The 19,098-nt window shown below is 39.8% G+C and overlaps 1 protein-coding gene and 1 non-coding gene across 7 annotated transcripts; one reads left to right on the plus strand and one right to left on the minus strand.

Moving 5' to 3' along the window:
• The first annotated feature begins 1,946 nt into the window (after nt 1-1,946).
• On the plus strand, nt 1,947-18,457 carry LOC148374781 (uncharacterized). Of its 6 annotated transcripts, none has more exons than XR_015850981.1 (20): nt 1,951-2,186; nt 2,921-2,998; nt 3,100-3,165; nt 3,380-3,531; nt 3,747-3,831; nt 3,918-4,074; nt 4,188-4,269; nt 4,385-4,496; nt 5,121-5,177; nt 5,975-6,043; nt 6,134-6,223; nt 6,311-6,414; nt 7,568-7,997; nt 10,556-10,654; nt 10,780-12,522; nt 13,059-13,206; nt 13,389-13,503; nt 13,572-13,731; nt 13,884-13,990; nt 18,093-18,117. XR_015850981.1 is itself a non-coding variant. In XM_088340875.1 (20 exons), exons 1-20 carry the CDS (start codon nt 2,073-2,075, stop codon nt 18,183-18,185), a joined length of 4,047 nt encoding a protein of 1,348 aa, XP_088197001.1. In that variant the 5' UTR covers nt 1,951-2,072; the 3' UTR covers nt 18,186-18,457. The 6 variants fall into 6 exon arrangements, 2 of the variants coding, with proteins under 2 accessions (XP_088197001.1, XP_088197010.1); XM_088340875.1 differs by having other exon boundaries at nt 13,898-13,990; nt 18,093-18,457; XM_088340884.1 differs by lacking the exon at nt 18,093-18,117 and adding an exon at nt 17,222-17,992 and having other exon boundaries at nt 13,898-13,990.
• On the minus strand, nt 9,803-9,873 carry trnag-ccc (transfer RNA glycine (anticodon CCC)). Its single transcript has one exon. It is a non-coding gene; the product is annotated as a tRNA-Gly (tRNA).
• Nucleotides 18,458-19,098: the final 641 nt, after the last annotated feature.

Below are 19,098 nucleotides of genomic sequence, written 5' to 3' on the forward strand. Positions count from 1 at the left end.
GTTGTCGGATATGCTCCGGGTTGATACTGTGTGTCCCCCTTTAGACTGATATTTGGCGACAGGTCAGAGTGACAATAATATTCTACTCGATCATCACCCACTGGAATCACACTGTCAAAAGTCAACTTGCACGTATACATCCAAATAAAATAGAATAAATTAGCTGAGTCAGTTTAAAAATATTAGTAGCAAAAGGACTACAAAACAATGCCTTGCACAGACTGACCTTATAGAAACCCGACACGCCCTTCGTGCAGTAGATTTTTAACAAAGCATCCAGCATCCCCTTGTATTGTTTACTCTATGGGTCTGAACTGTACTGCAACACCAGCCTGGTCTTGGTCACAGTTTGTTAGGTTTGTTATAGTGAGCGTTAAAACTCCTGGAAAGAGAAGATAAAATTTTTGCAACAGTTCAGATTGACCTCAATCGCTTTTTGGGAGTTCATTGTACAATATTTTCAGCACTACAAGTCACACCAGATTATAAGGCACATCCACAAAAATTTCTCTTTTGTGATTTTTTTCCCATATATTAGGTGCTCCTTATGATAAGGTGCATATAATCAAAACTACATTAAGGGTTAGGGTTGCACTTATATTAAACAAGTGACATATTTGTGCATTGATTGATAGGTTAAAATATCATGCTTATCACAATTGCAAATACCGGATGCAACGGGAATCGAACAATGCAGGGCGCAGGGATCTTTCCACTAGATTTACAGGGGATATGGACGACACTTTAAATGGCATTAGGTTTCATCTCCTAATTATTTTTAGTCACAGTGTCACATTGTTAATGTTATTTTTGGGATGATCCACGAGAATACTGAAGTGTTTCCCACACATTTGAAAGTCTCAATTGGTCCCCTCACAGCTCCTCGTTAACATGTATTATTGAAAAATACAATATTTTTTAATCTAGATAAACTCCAGTTTAATCAAAATAACTAAAATATCTCATCTAAAAAGATCGCAAAACCATGCTGTCCTCCTTTGTTTGTCCTCCCACCCGCTTTTTGTCAATTGGTTGATTGATTTTCACAGTTATCTAATTACAATGTATGGCCCCTTCTCAAGGTTCCTTTATCCTCCTCATGCTGAGGTTTTTGAGTCTTTCCTTGCCCATATGAAGGTTTTAGATCAGGGGATGGTATAATAGAAGTCTGTAGTCTGTACAGCCCTTTGAGAATTCTTGTGATTAAGGACTATACAAATATACATGACTTGAACTTAAATAAAAATGTACTGCCGTAGCTGACTGTGTTTATAATTTTTGAATAGTAAGAAATTATTTTAGTTTATCAACGAGTACTTTTGATATTTTTTGACGAAAGAAGCACTATACTATTTTTTTGTTAGAACAATTTTATTGACACTTTTAACAGCAATTAAACACATTCACAATTTCATTATATCACATTCTAACAATATGAGGTTTGAACAATTTTTATCGACACTTTTAACTGCAATTAAACATATTCACAATTTCATTTTCTAACAATGTGAGGTTTGAACAATCTTTATCGACACTTTTAACAGCAATTAAACATATTCACAATTTCATTATATCATTTTCTAACAATATGAGGTTTGAACAATCTCTATCGACACTTTTAACAGCAGTTAAACAATGTGTACAGGGCAATACTATTGTGCAGGGGCACAGCTCTGTCTTCTCAAGTGGGATTTCTTCCCACCCTCCCAAGCAGCATCATCCAGTCCTCTGCCCGGGACGCTCAGATGGGTCCTCTCCTTTCTTGCTTCTTCTTTCCACAACCACCCGAATAGCCAGGCCGTTGCTGCCGGGACCCCCACAGTGGAGCTCCGGTTCCCTCGAAATGTATTCTTATCATATCTTCACTTAACGAGTGTGAAAATGAGATAGCACAGGCTTTTTGTTTTGTTCTGCAGCATGACGTGTAGTGACGTCACCCTCGTGACGTTGAGCCTCAACCTGCAAGTGGCAGACGTGAAGACTGAAAGAGGGCTTAAGTGCAAAACCGAGAGCACGACAATAACGAGAAGGAAGGAAGGCAGCAACGCAAAGAAGAGTTCTGGGAGCAAAACATGTCGGCTGGTCCGTGCGAGAAGTTTACGGCAAACTTTTTCAACAAAAGCAAATGTCAGAACTGCTTCAAGTCACGCGAGCTCCATGTGCCTGCGCACCCGCGACAGGAACACGTAAGGACAAACAAAAGTATTGCATTTAAAAGCCGATTTATTTTTATTATTTTTTTAAATACAGGACGATGTTTGTGTTATATTCAATTACCTTAGATTTTTATTGTTTTGTTATTGTGGTCAGTTTGAATTACTAGACATGTACTACACAAGGACTGAAAATGGAAAGGTGCCTCATAGATTTTCCACACTTTATCCGGTTCCACGGATATATAGAATGTACTTGACTGAGGTTTTCTTCCAAAGCATCATTGAGCTACTCACTTAATCAAAAACGTATCTGGTGTGATGTACTTATTAAATAACGGTTGTTGCAGAACCAAATGAGATTTCAGAAAACAGTTCACAATTGTATTTTTTAAGCCTATGTAAAAGACAATGGTGATACATCTGGGTTGTTTTCAAAGGTTTATTTTGGCAGCCCGATGTTGTGCTGCGGTATATATTTAGTGTTGCCCCCTGCAGTTAATTTCCAGTGGGGAAATGTTTTGGTTACAGAATTACAAAAGTGTTGTTTACTGTGGTGTGTATGCATATTGGTGTGTCCTGTATTACAGTATGGCATTTTTGTTTACTTTTGTCAAAATCCACACACTATATCATGGAACTGGTACCCTTGAGTGTGAAATGAAGTTGCGCTTCGTTGGCACAAGCATTTTGTTCTGACGGCATTTTTATCAAAATGTGAGTATGACTGTTTGCCTCTTATTGACTTTGTTCCCCTTCTCGCACAGGCCAAGCCAGTGTACGCAGGCTGGCTATGTTTGGCACCCGAGACGGCAGACTTTGACAAGGCGACACACAGATTACGGGTGAGTCAGCGCTGTCATAATGACCTGGTTAAGGTAATGATGATGAGAAAAATGCTATTTTGATTTTGATCATCTGCCTGCCTCTTCCCCCATCCAACCAGAAATGGCAGCGTCGTTTCTTCGTTCTTTTCGAAGATGGAATCGTAACCTTCGCTTTGGATGAGCTGGTGATCCAGATGTTACACGGAGGATTTGGGATTAGTCTAGATGTTAATGCACATCACACCTCCCCCTTCGCTTAAACCATTTCATCCCTGTCAAATATTAAGTCTACGCACATTAGAATTATTTCTGTTTCGTTTCATTAACCACAAATGTCGGACTTTAAAATGGTCACCAGATCTCAAATTCATAAGAGTTGTTTTGTATTTTCTGGACTAGCCAAGCACTTTACCCCAAGGCACGCTGAACATGAACGCATGCACGGCTGTGCTGGATGCGGAGGGGCGCACCGGCCAGAAGAACACTTTGTGCATCGTCACGGCACAGCAGCACATCTTCGTTCGCGCGGACAACAAGGACACCATCACCGGGTAGCTGCTCTTTCTAGATGAAAGTTTCTTATCCCTCACTAACCTTCTTTTACTTTTCTTTCTTAACAATTTCTGGTCACTCATTTACAGAGGTCTTGCCAGTTCTGTCCTGTCCTGTTTTTAAACTTCCTGTACTTTCACTTACAGGCCCATCTTTGAAGTTCCTGTCTTTTGTTTTCTGTCCTGGACACTCATCAGTGTATCTTTACTTTCAGGTGGAGTGACCAGCTCTCAGTATTTGTGCTGGCCAATGTCAACAATTTCAAGAAGAAGCATAAAGTGGATGCCACCTGCGTCCAAGTATGAGATCAAAATTACAAACATTCAGTCAATGTCCTCCGAGGGAAGATTATTAAAACAGAGGCGGTCTTCTTTTTTTTCTACAGGATACTTCAACTGCTAAGATGGCATCCTCGGGCGTCACCATCAAAAAGGACATTGTGGTAGGCACTGGCCATTTGCAGGAAGACCAAGTTGAGAAAGCCCCTATCTGGGCTGTCTCAGGAAGTGATCTCACAAGCCCTCACCAAGCCCTCATAATAGGTGCATTTGAAAACATCAGCCAATTACAGTGACTTAATCTCTAATTACTTGCTTTCTCCTCACATCACAACCTTCTGCTTATCTTCTCAACTTCTGTCTTCTTCCCTTTACAGACTGTAGGATGTGTGATGTTGGAGACACATACTCAACACACGGTGGCTTTCTTCCACACTGTGATCGGACTTCCCAGGAAACGTGAGCTACCTACATGAACATTAAGCAAATATGCTCACTACTATCTGACAATTTTCCAATCCAACCCAATAACTCAATGGAATGTAATCATTTTTTGTGGTTGTCATGTTTGCAGGTGTGACTTTTGCAGAAGAGAGGCACTTGATAAGACTTCCAGGGTAGAACAAGATGTGGAGTTTACCTTGGCTGGGTTGAGCAGGAGTGAGGCTCGCCCCTCCGGTCGAGAGGTAAACACTTCCAAATGTAGGCTATACCTTTTTTCCTCCGAACCCATTCTATTATAAGACTTAACACCCAATCCTCATTTGTTAATCAATTTATGAATTTATTTGGTAATCTACTACTTCATCCACACATTAATATTAGCTCGCTAATTCACTGTAGTATGTAATTACACTCTATTCCAAATTAAAACATTAACTTTTAAGAGACGATCCAAATGTTGTGCAAAAGTCCTGTAATGGAAGTAGAGTAAATGTGACCTATCTTAGCATGGCTCTGTCCCTCCTTCGTGCATGATAATGGTGTAGGAATGGCAATGGTTGGCATTGTGGCATCTGTTTATCTTAGTATCAACACAGATGCTGATTCCAGCTGGTCGCTGCTTTTAATGAGACTGTCGTGCGTGTTGCCACAATTGTAATCGTCTCTGGACTCGCTCCACAAACAGCTTTTGGATTACGATTGCCTAAAAGCATCCAGCGGTCAGTGCGGTGATCCAGTGGGGCAGTGGCAAGCCCCCACCCATGGCGCTCAGTGGTGGACTAATCCACACTGCAAACCATGTTTACTTTGATTTGAAATTATGTGAACACAATGAATTTTCAAAAAAAATGTTTTTTTTTTTGCAGCCAGATTTGTTAAACTTCAAAAAAGGTTGGCTTGAAAAGCTTGACGATGATGCTCAGGTAAATGTCGACCCCACACTCTTCATTCAGTATGAACTAAGGCCGCATTTTACAATTATTGACTAATCACGAACTCTGTTGATCAATTTTACCATTGATTATTTGGATTAAAAAAAAATTTGCTTTGAAAAAATAAAAAATTTAAATTGATCTAACCGAAAGAGTACAAATATATAATGATTCAACTCCTGATGTTCTCTTACCTGTAATAAAGTAAAAGTGAACCCAGGGGATTTTTGAACAAAAGTGTGTTGTATGTACCATTAGTTGTCTAAATTCGGCATTTTGATTATTTTATGATGTAAGATAAGGTTAAAAAAACAAATTCAACCTATTTTATCTATCTGTTGGGGCAGTTATTTTTAAAGTGTTGAGTGAAGATAACCACAAAGTTTCCATGGCTTTGCTAACGACCAATCACTGTTCAGGTACTTTCTTAAGCAGAGCAATGATTGGCCATTTGTTAAAGCCCTAACCACTGATATTCAATCAGCACCATATATTAATAAATGACTCCAAGTTCAAACTTGGGGTTTCTACAATATATGACTATTTGGAAATCCATAATTTTTACTTCCACTGTTTTTTTCTGGAGTAAATGCAGAGATTTGCAAATATCAGATTTTAATTCAGTAGAGAGAAAATCTCCCTTCTTTTGTTGTGAACTTCAAAGTTCAATGGTCATGTTTGATTTTAAAAGTATCAATTTACTTGATTTTAACTTTTTTCACAGTGTAACTCCCCCCTAAAAATCAATGCTTAAAGCACTCATGTTTAAATTCTTTGTCACTCTCTAGTGGCGAAAGTACTGGTTTGTCTTGTTTGCCGACTGCCTCAAGTTTTACAAGGACGTAGTTGCTGAGGAGGCAAGCTGTCTTTCTCTATTACCCTTTATATTTGTGTTCTGTTTCTTTTCTCTTTCTATGATAATGCAATGTTTTACTTCCTGCCACCAGGCTTCAGAGCAGGAAGGCGAAGTGGACTTAAGTCATTGCTTCAAAGTCAATGAACAGCAAATCCATAAAAATTATGGCCTCCAGATTCACGTAAGACACGTAAAAAATGTAAAACAAAATTTGGTTTGGCCTTTCTTTAGCAAAGTGAATTTTGAAATTTAATTCATCATTTTCTAGACTCCAAATTGCATCTACACACTGTCAGCTTTAACGGCCAGAATACGAAGGAACTGGATCCAAGCTTTTTTGAAAAACGTGAATACTGCTCCTGACATCACCAGGTATGAACATTGTATTTTAAATAAATGAATGAATGAATAAATATATTAGAGCCACTTTTTGTTAATAATTAGCGCCAAGGGCATACAGTTTGATATGCATTTCTAAAACTAAAACTTATCATGTTATTACAATGTTGTTACTATGTTTTTCCCATGTTAGTTATTGGAGGTGGGGTTAAAAAGACTCAGTTGACCATTAAAAAAACAATTTACTAGAAAATCACAATGACCCTACTGGTGAGCTATTTTCTGAAGAGCTCCGCGGACACCAGAAATGTCCTTAGGGGCAACCTGGTGCCTGCGGGCAATCTGTTGGAGACCCTTGGCATAGAGTGAGGTGGAAGAGTAAGGACGACTAGCCCCTTTTCACAAAGTTAGGTCGGTATCGCCCTAGCTTGTCCTTAGTCACGCCCCACCAGCATTACCTACCAGCTGGAAACAATCCTTGGAGGGAATAAACAAATTACATGTGTTTATGTTGTGTAATGGCATGTAAGTTCCTCCAAAGGCGCTGTGTGACAAGAAAAAGAATAGAGGCCCGGAGAGATGGTTGCGGGGAAAGTCGAAGAAGAATAAACAAGTATTAACCGCAGTACTCCTCAGTACTTATTCTTTTTGAAAGTTAAACTTTAGTTTATTATTAACACCATTTCCGATGTCACTAGAAAAATGGTTTCCTTGTCCTTCCCAAAGAAGTAGAAGGGGGAGGAAAAAGATAAGAAATGTTGGAGGTCGGTGACAGAGGAAGTAATGGGATTGAGGCCTAGACGCATCAAATCAACAGTACATGCAAACATACACTAATATGCATCTGCATCAATAAAACATTCAGTAAAATTATACATCTGAAGCTCACTTACAAGTGAACTTGAACCTTCTTGACTAATAACTTCATAACACAAACTTAGACATTTCACCTTTTTCACCGCAGGTGTAAACCATGTTAATTTATGAACTAGACAACTTAATCCAACCTTTGTAATTTATGAATATTTGATGAAACTGAAATATGACTCCAGTCAATGACGAGCCCACACTATATTCGCTGTCTCTTCATCATTCATACCACCACCCATATTCTTTTTGTTCACAGTCATCATGTTCTGAATTCATGTATAAAATCCAGTTTGTCGGAATTTGTGTCTGTTTTCAGCCCAAAATTGGAATCTTTGGTTAAACCGGACATTGCTCCAGTGTGGTCGGAGCTAGATCGGCATTCTAAGCCCCGGAGTGTTCAGGAACGAAGGCGGGAAGGCCGCTACAAGACCTTCGATTGGAAGGACTTTCGACCTCCAAGCGGAACTGTGAAAACGGTCGATCGGTCCTCACCCCCACCTCCGCCACCGCCGCCGTATGGTGAGCTGGAGAAGAAAAAGCGGAGGGAAGCAAGGAGGAGGCGCTACGAGAGCATCCTAGGTTTGTCTTCCGGCAGAGAAGTTATGGGCGATGCAGCCGCCTCTAGTCTGAAGGATGAAATGGAGGCTTGCTGGAAGCAGGTGGAGAAGAAAAACTCACTTAAGAATTCCAAAATCCTTGACATCAACGACAGCAACGCAAACTCCACGCAGAACTACAAGAAGGCGGTCAGTATGTGACGCGCATGCCTCGGTTTTTTGTTATAATGTTGTGGTCTACAACTGGCACCCACTTAAACACTTAATAACATACTGACCAACTAATTAAATTCAACACTCAGTCTTTTACTAACTCACCTGTAAACGAATACAAATTTCCATTGTTCACATATGAGCTGACCGTAATTATATTATTATTTTTATGAATCAAATAACAGACACTTTAACAAACACTGTACAGTACTCACAATCTAAATAGTTAATAAATGACTCACCCATTTACTAATTAAACCATTCAATCTCAAGCTCACAATTCAATCTTAATAATACTAGTTTGTGAAAGAGCACATTTGGCAGTGCTTATCCATTACATAACTCACTCTATTTTAAAATGACCTCATTTATTAAGAAACAACTAACATACCAACATAATAACTTGCTTATTTATTTGGTAAGAAAATGACAAACTCTCATACATACTCATCAATTTCTGTAACAGAAATGGGCTGCTTTTTTGTCCCGCAAGCACAATTGAGGGGAAGCTAATTCAAGTGAGGCAAAGTTGTCTTCAATAAACTTGATTCTTCAAACATATGCGAAAAATACCAATGAATAAATACCATGAACTAAAAACAAGAGTCTAAAATGAGATACACCGTGACAAGATCAAGACGAACATGTGGCTGGGACTTGGCTGGGAAAGACCATGACATAGACTTTGAGGGAAGTCAACAATGACCAAACACAGACAGCCAAATCTAAAATGTTGATCTGCACACATGACAATGAGAGACACAATGAGACTGAGGGAGCTGAATCTCTTAAAAAATGGACAAAAATTACACAAATGGACGTGATAAAACTTTAGAAGCCATTGAAAGAAACCCATGTAGGCGTTAAAACTGAACTCATATCAGCAAAACAATTAGATCATAAGAATTTCAATACTTAATTTACTATAATCTACAAAAATAAAACTATTAATGTACTAACTAAATATGCAACTGTACTAACTAAATACGCAACTATATTTTCAATATTTTATTTTGGTTAACTCACCAACTTACTAATTTACACTTGGGGCCAAATCCTTTCAAGGTATGCATGCCACTAACCCATCTAAATTAAGTAATCCAGAAGTATAAAACCTACAAAGCATGTCATGAATTACTCTGCCACCTAAAAGTATGTGTACCTGAACAATGGTAGTTTGTACGTTTTTAGTGGCATAAAGTAAAATGCATATTTTTTTCAAATAAATTGATTATTAGATAGCTATTCATTTTACCAGCGAACTTTCCTGCTAACTCCTGTAAAAACAAACTTACCTCAGTCATAAACAGTGTTGGCTAAGATACTTTAAAAAATAATTAGTTATAGTTACTACTTCTTCCAAAAAGTAACTTGAGTTAGTAACTGAATTACTCTATAGTAAACGTAACTAATCACCAGGGAAAGTAACTATTTCTGTTACTTTAGAAAAAGTTCTATGTTGTATGTCAAAGAAAATTGAAATTTTCTGAGTTCTATTTGAGTGCGTTGAATAAAGAAGAACAGACAGGTAGTTGTGTTATCGAACCTTTTAATATTTATTGCACTTTACCCGCAATCTATTTATCCTACACTTGAAGTGTAACAAAAATAAACAGTAAACGATATAATAAAATTACAATTAGCAGTAACAATATAAAGCCTCATCTCATCAGCTGTACCGCTTATCCTTATTAGGGTCGCGGGGGGGCTGGAGCCAATCCCAGCCATCTCCGGGCAGTGGGCAGGGGACACCCTGAACTGGTTGCCAGACAATAAAATGGTGCGCCGCCCGGGAATCTAACCCGGGTCGCAAGAATGGGAATCTTGCATGATACCACTATACCAGCGGCGCTTAACTATATAAAGTGAGTTCAATAAAGTAATTTTAACTCTCATAACCTGAGACAACTGGTAAAGTAGACATAGCCTACTTTTGCTCACAACAAAAGCCAATTATAAAACATAAGAAGTGAGTTTCACTCTATCGAATACATTAAAATCTCTAGTCAGACAACTGCTCAAGTAGACATTTGTTACTGTGCTTCAAGTATTTTCACACAACAAAAGTAAACAGTTCAAAAATATTAAGGGATTTTAACACTGAAGTGTTAAATAAATATTTCAAACACTCACAAAAAGAGACACTGGTCAAGAAGAAATAGGCAACTGCACTTCAAATATTTTGTTCACAACCAAAGTCAACGGTAACACAATATAACAAGCCCTTGTTTTACCTCTCTCACTCTCCTTTATCCCTCTGTCTCAATTCTGCTTTCTCTCTACCCCCCTCTCTCTCTTTCTGTTTGACTCCTTAAAGCCGGTAATTTCCTTAATTTTTTCAAAGAGTACACTGCTTCGGACTGGCAGTCACGATAACAGCGTTGTAACGGCGGAAAAAGTAATTATGTTACATAACAGCGTTTTTTTTTCAATGACGTTATTCCCAACACCAGTCATGAGCTAGAGCTATTGTTTAATGTAGTATTGATAATCAATACGTTTTTCTTCAATAATTTGAGTTGTTTGTATTAAAGTTTGAAGATCTAAAGTGTCAGCTGGAATTGTCCGAACGTGGTAGGCAAGAGTTGGAGGCTCGTTTAACCATGTGGACTTCTTGTCACACCTCTGCAAAGGTAAGGATTTACATCAATTTAATTAATTTGACATCACAAACATCAGCTGTAATCAAACATAAATTTGGTCTTCAGTGTTCATAAAATTTAGTCAAACTTCTGTTTTCTTTTTGTATTTTATGAAGTTGGAGGATTTGCAAATATCAGGAAATGGAGATGATGTTCACTCTCTGGTTGAAAGTCCGGTGGTTGGAATCATAGAAAGCAGAATGCCAATAAATCAGGATCTTGTTAACAACCCGTCCAATATGTGGATGAATGAAGCAGATGAGGATTCACTTCCCAAATGGTGTGAAAGTTTGGTCTGTGTGGGCTCAGATAGCTCAGACCTTCAGACTGAATGCGGCGCTCAAAACGGACATTTCGACTTGGAGGACTTCACGTGTGACCACTGTGAGCAACTCAGAAAAGATGGTCCAACGTGTCTGGACTCAGAAGGCGACTGCCGTTCATCCATGTTGAGCACCCCTGCTGAGGCAGGTGGTGATCAGTCCGAGATAACAAAACTTTCCCAGGAAGTCGAGCTCCTGTGCTGCCAAAAGGAAGCGCTCAACCAACGCAACCAGGAGATGCTCAACCAGTTAAGTGAAGCTGACCGTGAGATTCAACGTCTCAAGGAGGAACTCCTTCTCAGATGCTCAGAACCGCTTTCTAGAAAGATAGAGGACCTTGAAAAGGAACTTCTGGAAAAAGACCGGCAACTTTTGGAGGCACAGACCCTGATCAGCACCCCAAAGGATAGACTGGGGGACGCTGAATTTCTCCTGCAGCTACAAGAAGGTGTGGAGGAGGCTAGCGTGGCAAATGATAAGGTAGCAGTCAAGGCGAACTCAGAGGTCTTATTGTTGCGATGCTTCCAAGCCACTGAGGCTAAATTGTCAGAGCTCGAGAGGAAGCTCCACCAATCAGAGGTCAGTTGCAAGCAGCTCCAGGCAGAGAATGAAGTCTTAAAGAGAGCTGGGATGCTTCACATACAAAACGAGGAGGACATCCAAAGGTCTATTACTTCGGATAGTAAAACACAGCAAATGCTAGAGTGGAGCATGCTTAAGTGGAGGGTTCTGGACAGGTTCTTGGAGGTCGTTGATAGACTTGAAGCTGGAAGAAGAAGTAAGATCGGCGACAAAGAAACTTGGCCTCCAGTCACTTCCGGTCAGCTGAAACTGGAGGAGCTTTGGAGTGTACTTTTAGAGACCATCAATGCCAACACTTTCTATCCGCAAGAAAAAGATGAAGAGCTTGTCGGTGACTTAACACATCAGATAAATCCTGAAAATCAAATCTTGATGTTGGGTCAGAACCTTACAAAAGATAAGAACCCCTGTAGTTTGAACAGGAAACTCAAAGAAAACATCCAAGATATCCTCAAGAACGCTGAACATGCCACTACATTGGAAAGCGGACAAACCTTGAACAATAACGACCATCAGAGTTGGATTGAAGATAGTGGCGTGGATTTTTTGGGGAGAATTGTCCAGATCTTTTCATCGTGGATGAATGCGGCCTCCTGGGGTGGGAGTGACAAAGTCAGGATGACGGCCGAGCGCTTGCGCGCCACTTTCATTTTCTCCACTGAGGCAGCTTTCTGCTGTCACGTAACGAGCAAGTGTGACCGTCTGCTGGAAGAAAACGCTGAACTGCGAGGGAAACTCTCCCCAGCAGAAAAGAGCACTGTGGGTGTCGACGTCGGCATCCAGACGCTACAAGAAGCCCAAGAGGAAGACGTGGAAGGGACAGCATGCCAGGATGCGGGTCAAGTGGCTCTTTTGATGGATCACGTGATGGATCTGGAGGAGCAGTTGTCAATCATGAAAAAAACACTGAGTTCAAATCAAACAAAACATGAAGAGGATATGGAGAACTTAAAGGTATGGGACCCAGAGCGTTTTAAATAATTTTTTCTTACATTAATAATGTGTTAATGTTAACATTGTTTAAAAATGAAAGTTGTTTATCTTTTAATTTTACAAAGACCACTACCATAAAATCTGGACGATAGAGCGCACTCAGTACATTTTTAAGGACACCTTTTCCAAGATGAGTGTCTGTTCATGCTAGTTTTATTCATGCAGAAAGCCCATAGTTACATTTAACTTGCGTCTTCCTCGACACATATATTCCACGTCCCTCACTTTTACCTCTGCTCGGGTGAACCTAGCTGCCGTTACAAAAGATAGGTGCATCATTGCCTAAGCCGCAGGGTTGAAATCTTGGGAAAAAACTTATAGTCCAAAATTTACGGTACGTTAAATTAGGTCTGTTCTATTATTTTAGTTCTGTTTTGATCAGCAAAGGTTTTAAAATCTTAATTTGTTTTTCTAGATATTTTTGTATTTTCTGAAATGGTCTTCAGTGTTCATGACAATGTATACAAGGTCATCTTTTTGTGGGGGCGGGACCTCAGGCAGAGTGCGAACGTGGCCTGGCCGCCATGGAGGCCTGTCATGAGAAGGTGTCGGAGGAGCTGCAACAGCGACACCTCCAGGAAGTTGACTGCATCCTTGACAAGAGAGACAGGATGCTGAATGAGGAGGCTGTTGCTACGGCGACCGGTGAGACGCTCATACTGTGTGTAACTCAGTAACTATCAGTCGCTTATGATTGATGGGGGGAAGCTCCGCGATGGGAAAATAAGCAGAATTCAATTTAAAGTTGCAACTGCATTTCAATGCCAATATACATGGTCATCAATGAGTAATGAACTTCATTTGTTTTTATGCTTCATTGGGTTCAGCCATCCGGGCTATTGAGCGTGCTCACCGTGTGGAGATGGACAAAAAAATGCAAAAATGTCAACCACTTCACCTGACAGGAAACACACTCATTGAGGAAGTCTACAAACTGCACAGGTAAAGAGCACACAACAAGTTAGCATATTAACTTGTACCATCAATGCGGGTATTCACATTGCACGCAGTGAGGAACTAGCCTCCTGTCAGCAGGACCTGGACGATCTCTCCTGTCAGTTCACTCTCAAATGTTTGGAGGTTGGTCACATGACGCAGGAACTGAATGATATGAGAAAAATACTTAGTCAGCAGCAGCAGGAGAATGAAGACTTGATGAATCGAAACCAGGTTAGGACACTACAAACATAATGTATTGAATTATTGCACAGTGGTCCATGGTTTGTCTACAACCTTGATTTACTGTTTATCTTTGACACGTAACAGAACTTTTGGTGGCTTCTTGAAAATGTTTCGGATTTTTTTTTAATAAATCAAAGAAGTATTTGTGTTACAGGAGCTGAGTACTTGCCTGGCAGCTGAGGTCAGTCGACTGACCAAGCAGGAGATACTTCCTGTGAATTATGATGCCATCATTTGTAAAACTGAGGTAAGCAGGCTTAATCGCATTGCTTATTTAGCATTATTATAGTGACTAGATGTAAGATAGGGCCCAAAAGCATCCAGCTTAACCCGACCCAGGTCCGAGGGTATTAAAGCCCAACCAATTAACTTGATTTGCAGGACTGAGCTCGAAGCAAACCCAAAGTTTCATTTTCTATTTGTGAGGAGGAGAGGTGGTTTATCATAAATTTAAACTTGTCTTTTGTAACGAAATCTAGGTTAAACAAAACTGTTTAAACATTTACATATTTTATATTTATGAGTCGCAGAGGTTACATTACCCGACAATTTTCCATCATTGACAATTTTTTAAAAAGTGGACAGGTTAATTTTAGGGCAGTTCGTCACTTTAACGGGTAAAAATTGGACCATAAACCACAGCTGCAGTACCTTCTTATGAATCTAGCGCGTCACTTTAAAATGAAGGGAGATAGATAGACTAAGAAAAACAATGATGGTGGATAACAGACAGAAACAAAAATGAGTTATTTGAAATATATAGGTCTCTTCAATAAATTCTGTTTTTTTAGTTTGATATACATTTAGTATCCATTTTTATAAATACCGGTATGTTTTTTTTAATAGCAGGAAGATAGAACCCCGCCTCGACCCAAACGTCATGATTGATATTTTAGGCCAGACCTGGGTCGGGCTTGGTCTCGGGGTTGGACTTAAGATCTTACCTCTGATAGTGACCTACAGTTCAGTAAAAAAGTATTTTCCCCATTCCTGGTTTTTGTGTTTTATGCATATTTATCACTCTCAGAGGTTTCAGATAATCAGACTAATTTTAATATCACACAGAGACAAAACCAGGAAATAAAAAAGGCAGTTTTAAATTGTTGATTGTATTAATTATGGCACAATTTTTTTTTAAATCCAATTCAGATGCTGTGGTGTGACCTTAAATGGGCCGTTCATGCTAGTAAACCCTCCAATGTAGTAGATTTGAAACATAGAAGAGTGGGCCAAAAATCCTCCAACATTGTGAAAGACTTATTACCAATTTTTGTAAACATTCGATTTTTGTTGTCCCCGCCAAAGATGGCCTAACTTGCTATTAGGTTCAGGGCAAAAGTACTTTTTAAAATAAAAGAACATTTTTGGTAGTCTTTGTGGAGAATGCCCTAAGTGTTGTGTCGCAGGTAGGTGCAGCCAATGTATAACAAATGGCGAGTAGCCCAAACTGGGCACACTGGCAAAAAAAAAATACCCAGAGAGCCAACAGGGGTTAACCCAGCCGGGAAACGGCAGGCTAGCTGGCTGCCAAAAAGGGCTAACCGAGACCGATCGGCAGAAAAACGGGAGGTGGGCTGACCAAAAACATGCAGTCAGCAGCCAGGATGACCGGGAGCCGACCAAAAAAACAAACAAAAACGTTACGTCAAAAAAACATGAACCCAGACGTAAAATACTGTATGTCAAATGATCACGGCAGGCTAGCTGGATACTGTAGAGCAGGGGTCAGCAACATTTTCGGTGTGGAGTGCCACTTTCAAATTTCCTTGTAAATAAGTGTGCTACACCGAGATTAATGACTCGCACAACATTTTTTTAATATCCAACAGAACTGTAATTGTACACCAGTCCAAGTATACAACATGGATATAAATTCATACCTCATGAGCAGAAGTTAGTATATAAAAAGTGTATAAAAATCTACTCCCACCTACTGACATGGATGACTATTATAGTTCCTCGTTTGAAGATATAAAAAATACTGGATAATGGCCTGGTTTTTGGGAAAGATAAAATTGGGTAAATTCCAGCGGCACACTAGTTAAGGTCTCACGGCACACTAGTGTGCCATGGCACACTGGTTGAAAAACACTGGTATAACTGACCAATTTATCTTTCAGTATTCTTGTTCATCAATCAACTACAAAATAAATGTGAATATCAAGTGGAAAGGCCTGTAGCCATCCATGACTTCAACTTTTTGCCACAAGAATTAACCAGAATAGACCATTCTTCATTAACAATGAACTACAATCAAAAAACAAGTGCTATGGACAGCTAGCATACCATTCATCAATGATATCTTGTTGCAGAAAATATCAAAACTTGAAATAACATCAGCAAAGCAGAAGGCACGCGTGCGCACACACGCTTCTTTAAAATATTCCCCATCAGTAAATGATTTTCTGTGCTTTGCTATGCAGTGAGCAATGTGATAACTTGCTTCAGTTGTGGTGTTTTTAGGGGTGACAAAGGTTTTCAGGGTCTAAGTTTGTTTGCCATACCTGGACACTGCGTGTTTTAATGTCTACGCCTTAAATTTATGTTTCGTCTCGTAATGACGTTTAACACTCGCTGTGCAAGGTACAACGCTCTCGAGGCATAATGCACTAAATAGCACGGTCATTTTTTGCACAAAGTTTCATTTGTCCGTCCATGCTGGCTGGAAAGAACGAGATGTTTTCGCTCGAGGAGCCAACATGATTCGTTCATTTATCGCGCCCGTGTGTTTCGTTGGCTGGGTCAATCTCTCCTCTGCTTGGCGCCGCGCAAACTCACTCACACACGAGGCCCTAACATAAAGCCTCTAAATAACACGGCGCGCAACTGAAAATGTCTAAATTCCAGCAAAAATGCGCATTTTAAAATATAATCATTATTTTGCCGTGCGCTCGCGTGCCACTGGTTAACCCTTGCATGGCACTGCTGGCACGCGTGTCATAGGTTGCCGCCCGCTGCTGTAGAGGGCGAACTGGGACCGATCTGCGGAAAAAATGGGAGGCTGGCTGACCAAGACCATACAGTAAGCACCCAGAATAACTTGGAGCCAACAACAAAAATAAATACGGCAACAAACACGAACCGAGCAAGGAACAATTAGCATGGCAGTCTAGCCGGCTAGCCGACTGCTAACCTGGGGGCCTGCACACTAACGGGGGAGCTACTTGGACAATATTATATTAACGGCAAGACATGCGGCAAAAAACACAAAGGAAAAGTCACAATCACATACCTAACAAGAGGCGAAGGCAAAATGGAAATACAAGCTGTAAACGACGTCAGGTTAACTTACTACATGAAGCTTTTGATGATTAAAGAATGCAACTCAGACAAAACAGTCAGAAGTCCCCCAGCGACACAGTGAGAAAGGTCCCAATTACTCAAGCAAAAATAAGCTCTATGCATTCACTGATTACTACGATTGCCGTTTGTTTTTTAACGGGACGCACTTTTGTTTGGATTCCTTGTTGTCTTCCAGTGACATCACAGCTCTAGAGGGTATGAAGTCAAACTCTACTTGGAGTATTGATTTCTCGAGAACCATGGCACGTGGAATATTTTGCAACATATCTGCATGAGGGCAGCATGGCAGCACAGTGGTTAACGCATGTGCGGCACAGTTCTGAGGTCATGAGATTGAACCTTCCTGTGTGGAGTTTGCATGTTCTTCCTGTGCTTGCATGGGTTTTCTCCGGGCACTCAGGTTTCCTCCCACATTCCAAGAACATGCATTTCAGGTTTTTTGGCCGGTACAAATTGTCCCTTGGTGTGAATGAGCGAGTGAGTTGTCTGTCTCTGTGTGCCCTGCGACTGGCTGGCAACCAGTTCAGAATGTCCCCTGCCCACTGCCCGAAGATAGCTGGGATGGGCTCCAGCACACCCGCGACTCTACTGGGGTTAAGTGGTGTAGATAATGAATGGATGGATGGATATCTGCATGATTGAGAGGGAAAACACTACACGTTCTGTGCCTAATTGAAAAAAAAAAGGTCTTTTGTAATCACTTTGAAAAATGGAATCAAAATTTTGAAACTGCAATATGTACTTAATTGGGTTGTCTGCCTGTGATATTAAAATTGATTTGATGATTTAATGATAAATATGCAAAAAACTCAGAAATGAGGAAGGGAGCAATAACTATTTAAAACACCGTACCTGATGAGCAAAAAATATCTTTAAATATTTTTTTAGGAAAGTCATCTCTACTAAATTCCATTAAAGTGATTGGATGAGGAGTAAGCAATAAGGAATTAATTTGAATTTCACATATCCCAAAAAAAACTGTACTCCATAAATGTTTGTATTTCAAGAATATTTGTGAATGAAGGCTTTAAATGGTATTTTTACAGATCCTGCTGCGCGTAAAGGAAAGCGAGCTCCAGAGCCTGAAGCGACAAGTTGCTGCCTTACAGGAGAAAATGTTGGCTGTTCAGCATGTCTGAGTTTAAGTGACAAATGACAGCTCCCTAGGTTGCTTCACGGAAGGTTTATGGAAACCCTTGTCCCATGTTCTCTATATTGCACATACATTTTTTAACACTGCTCTCCGGCAACCCTTGAAATTGTGCAGTTTTTTACCTGTTGTCTTTAGGGAAAATATTTATTTTATTTATTCTGTCGTTTCTGTTGGAAAGATGGCTTAAACATTTTGGAAAATTTCGCATCTTATTTTATTCTTGTGTTGCACTCATAATAAAGACAAAAGGGAACCTTATTTTGTGTGGTCACATGGAAGTCTCGTTCGATGAAATTCAAGTTCTTGTGTTAAATGCACACTTTATAACATTTGACATCTAGATGTCGCTGGATTGTGATGTGCAAATACAGGAAAGAAATACCAACTATGGGAACTCAAAATGGACAAACCACAGCATTTTTGTTCTCATTTCTTTGCCCAGCCTTTGGCAAAGTTTTTGGCCTAGCAGCAGGATGGCAAACAGTCATGTTAGATCCCTCTATGAAATGAAATGATCTGCATTTATATAGCTCTTTTCAAGTCAAGACTTCCCAAAGTGCTTAGGTAAGCTAGTAAGAATTCTTGAGTATTTTTAAACAAAAAAATCACTTATTTGTAACAGTTCATGTATTCTTGCTTATTATTCAAATCAGTGTTGTTATTTTGATAATAATGTTTTGAATTACTAGGAGGTGCTAAATAAGGGGTGTCCAACAAGGAGCACACATGCAACAGGTAGCCCCCAAAAACACCTTGGAAATTTTATTTCTAACTTGCATGTTGTCTCGGTGGTCAACTTAACCTATTTTAACTCAAATTCAAATAATTACCTCCTGCTAACAACATAGTAACAACATTGTAATAACAGGATATTATTTTAGAACTGCAGCTAAAACTGG

The sequence above is a fragment of the Urocampus carinirostris genome, chromosome 1 (assembly GCF_059441175.1).
Source record: "Urocampus carinirostris isolate Australia breed hairy pipefish chromosome 1, RoL_Ucar_1.0, whole genome shotgun sequence".
Lineage (NCBI taxonomy): Eukaryota > Metazoa > Chordata > Actinopteri > Syngnathiformes > Syngnathidae > Urocampus > Urocampus carinirostris.